This window comes from Tarenaya hassleriana, unplaced genomic scaffold, assembly GCF_000463585.1.
Source record: "Tarenaya hassleriana unplaced genomic scaffold, ASM46358v1 Cleome512, whole genome shotgun sequence".
NCBI classification, from domain to species: domain Eukaryota; kingdom Viridiplantae; phylum Streptophyta; class Magnoliopsida; order Brassicales; family Cleomaceae; genus Tarenaya; species Tarenaya hassleriana.
The window spans coordinates 15,146-18,970 of record NW_010967819.1 but is presented as its reverse complement, the minus strand read 5'-3'; the positions used below and the strand labels follow the sequence as shown (position 1 = coordinate 18,970).

General features: G+C 34.3%; 1 protein-coding gene across 1 annotated transcript in view; it reads left to right on the top strand.

The window, feature by feature from the left end:
• The first annotated feature begins 3,601 nt into the window (after positions 1-3,601).
• LOC104827555 (leucine-rich repeat extensin-like protein 6) overlaps positions 3,602-3,825 on the top strand; it is a 6,670-nt gene continuing 6,446 nt past the window's right edge. The window contains 1 exon segment of the mRNA XM_010560733.1: positions 3,602-3,825. This exon segment is cut by the window's right edge and continues 10 nt beyond it. Within this exon segment, the coding sequence (XP_010559035.1) occupies positions 3,617-3,825 (209 nt within the window). The 5' untranslated portion in view covers positions 3,602-3,616.

The following is a 3,825-nucleotide window of genomic DNA, read 5'->3' as shown; positions in this document are numbered from 1 at the left end:
TGCCATGTGTGTAGCTTGCTCGTGCGTACGAGCCAGGCGTGATTGTGCTTGTGGACGGTTGTGGGCTCAACCGTCGGTGTCATGGACTTGACACGCATCTGAGATGCATTTTTGTCGTGTGCGACACGACGGCCAACGTCATGGACTTGACGGGCGTGGACTCGCCCTTAGTCATGGATTTGACTAGGGTATATGGCTGGACCCTGTGGTGGACTCCACAGGAATATGATTATGTTTCCGTTGTGTCGTGGACTCGACATCGGTTGTCACGAGAGTGACGGGCGCAGGAGACGCGCACGATCGCATGTGATGCGATGGCCAACGTCACGCGAGTGACGGGCGTGGATTCGCCCCTGGTCATGGACTTGACCAGGGTATACGGCTAAGCCCTATGGTGGACTCCATACGGGCGTGATTGTGATTGCTTTTCGTGAGCTTATTGTGTTGATATATTCGTCGCATGTGTTTTTATATGGAAATGTCGATTGTACCGTTCTCGTTGAGAACGGGATTTCCGGGTTCAACCCGGGCTACTCACTAAGCAGTTGTGCTTAGCCCTCGTGGTTTACATTTTTCAGATCACGAGGATTACGCCTAGCGCATCCGGCAGACGACGACTTGAGAGAGGCAGCATCATGTACGGGATTTACGTTTTGGTTTGCGAGACTTGTATTTCCCACATTTTGTACGGTTAAATTATAACTATTCGGACATGTGTTATTTTGCGATATTGATCGCCTGTTGTATTTTCCGCTGCTTACTCTGATTTGATTTAAAAATGTTTTTGGATTTCGTATTTCCGCTTCCGCCAAATTGTTGTTTTATTTTATATCGTCCATGTGGCACAGCCCGTATACTGTACACGGGTTACGGGTGTCACAGTTTCTTGATGGAATGTTTTACAAATGTTCTTTAAATTCGTAACTAGAATTCGAATCATATCATTTATTATGAAAATAAATAAAAGTTGACAAATCATGGTAACTGCACTACAAAAACAATCATCGAATTCCAACGGTTTTGTCCGTTGGAAATTTTTCAACGGATTTTCAACGATTTTTAACGAAGATTTCCATTGAAATTTCTAACGGATATCCATTGGAACCATCCATTGGAAATTTTTAACGGAATTTTCAACGTATTCAATTGAAAAATTGGATTGAAAATTTCCAACGTATATCTGTTGAAAAAATCAGTTGAAAATTTCTAACGGAATTCCAACGGATGTTGGTTGGAAAACAATTCCAATGGAATTCCAACGGATGTCGGTTGGAAATTTTTTTGGAAATTGAAAAAAAAACAAATTCCAACGGAATTCCAATGGATATCGGTTGAAAATTTGGATTTTAGTTGAAAAATCAATTGATATATATATATACTAATATATATATATATAAATAATATATATATGTCTATATATATATTTTATATATTTATACGTATACATATATATGTATATAAATATAGATATATTTTGTTTATATATATTTTTATATATACAAATATAATGTTTATATATACATATATATACGAATAAGTATATATATATCGATATGTATATATTAACCATATATATATATATAATATTATATATGTATATATGAATTTGAATATCTATACGTATAAATATTTATATATATACGTATATATATATATATGTATATAAATATTTATATATATATATATATTAATGTTATATGGTATCAGAATTTTAACTTGGAACAGTTGGATGATTGTCAATTGGAACTCTAAGGTTTAGGAGGATTAAGTTGGAGTAGTGGAAGGATGAGTGACCTATTGAGAAGTGAGCTTTTCGGATCGTGGTCGGGGTCGGGTCGGGGTTGGGATCGTAGTCGAGATCGAGGTTGGAGTCGGGATCGAAGTCGGGATCAGGATCGAAATCAAGAATATGTTTTGAATTTTTCGTTGGAAAATTCCAACGGATTGCGGTTGGAAATTCCGTTAAAAAATTCCAATGGAAAAAATCGTTAAAATTCCGTTGAAAATTCCAACGGTTGTCCAACGGACATCGATTTCTAACGACGAAATTCCAACGGTCCAACGGAAATTTGGCCATTTCCAACAGATTTATCCGTTGAAAATGACCATTTTTTTTGTAGTGTTGTTTTTTGATAAAAATATGTTCCCATGCAATTTCATGCTTAAATATTCCGCTTACGGTTCTTAAAAAATATAAAAATTATACATTTTATACTATATGTATATTAATGTGTGTAAATAAAAAGTTTAATATCTACCATATGAATTTTATAATGGTTATTGGACTTTCTCTCCCGAAATCGACTTTCTTCACATGCAAGTGGCCTAAATTATAATTAATGTTTGATTAGCCTTCGAGTTTCATCTATAATTGCAATTAACTTAAATAAATTCAATATCTATAGGATTACATATATTTTTTTTGAATAAAATCATACAATAAATAGAAAAACAATTCTCAAGTTTGTGAATAATACATAAAACGAAAGTAGCAACATTTACATACCTTAAATCAAATGTATATATATAAACGAAGTCAACAAGTTTTTATTATAGTTAGCCACCGAGCTCACAGTATTTTTCAGGATATGAATATCAAAACATATAACTTAACTACTAATGATTACTTATCATGCGTACGTAAAATGGCGTAATTAAATAATTTGGTTGATTTCGTACAAAGATCGGATTGACCATTTCTACTTTGGTTTCATGACCATTCTAATTGTAATAAAATTCCTAGGGGTAAGTTTTTATTTTCCGGTCTACCGATTTGAATATTTGATTTTGTGATTACATATTTAGTTTCCCAACAAATTGTATATAAAAAAAGAAAGATCGGAAAAAGTTCGTGAAACCGTGTTTCTGGTGGAATCAACCATCCGATTTGTTTTCCTAATTTGCCCCTTTCGAAACAAATCTTTTTATTAATCATCACTTTCTCTATAATTCGCAAATAAATATAATTTTGTAATGTAATGATCCACCGCAATTTAAAAAAAAAAAGAATTTTCTGGTGTAAATAAATATGTGAATTTATCTTCTCTAAAGATTCACATCGATATATTTTTCGAAATATATCAACCTAAATTTTGAGATGATAGTATTGGTAATGAATCATAAGCATTACCTTGTAGTTTTAATTATAATGTGTATGGTTATTTAAAAATTAGTAAAACCGCATATGGTAAACAAATATATTGACGAGAAAATGTCTACAAATTGAGATGTCATATTATTACAAGAAAAATGAAAGATTTAGGAAGGTGTTATGTCTAGTTGTTAGACGACCTATGTGTTTATGTGCATTCCTTGGGATCACCTTCTCGACCAAACCAAAGAAAGTCAAAATTGAAAAAGCTCAAAAATTGCTTTACTGTCACCCATTAATGCATATTACCACCATCTTAAATATGATAAAATTTTAATTAATATAATAATAATTATTAAAATAAACCAAAACCAAGATTTACTAAATCTTTTTCTTTACCCTTTAATTCCAATACAACCCGTCATGAGATTTTTGTCAACGGTAGTGGTTGCACCCATGTATTATATTCCGACAACGTACACTCTCGTCCCAGACACGTTTTAACTCAAAGAAACTTTTCCATTCATGACAATATTACGTTCCGACAACGTCGGATCCTTCATCCGACGCCACTTCTCGGCCTCGGCAGTCGGAGTGGCTTTTCTCGTCATCTTTCTCGCCCGGCCGACCCACCAAACTTTCCACTTCGGTCCTCGTCTTCCCACTAACCCGTGTTCCGGTCACGGTTCTTGGTTTCCGCCTATCGCAAACCCTAGACTCTTGAAGGCTTATAC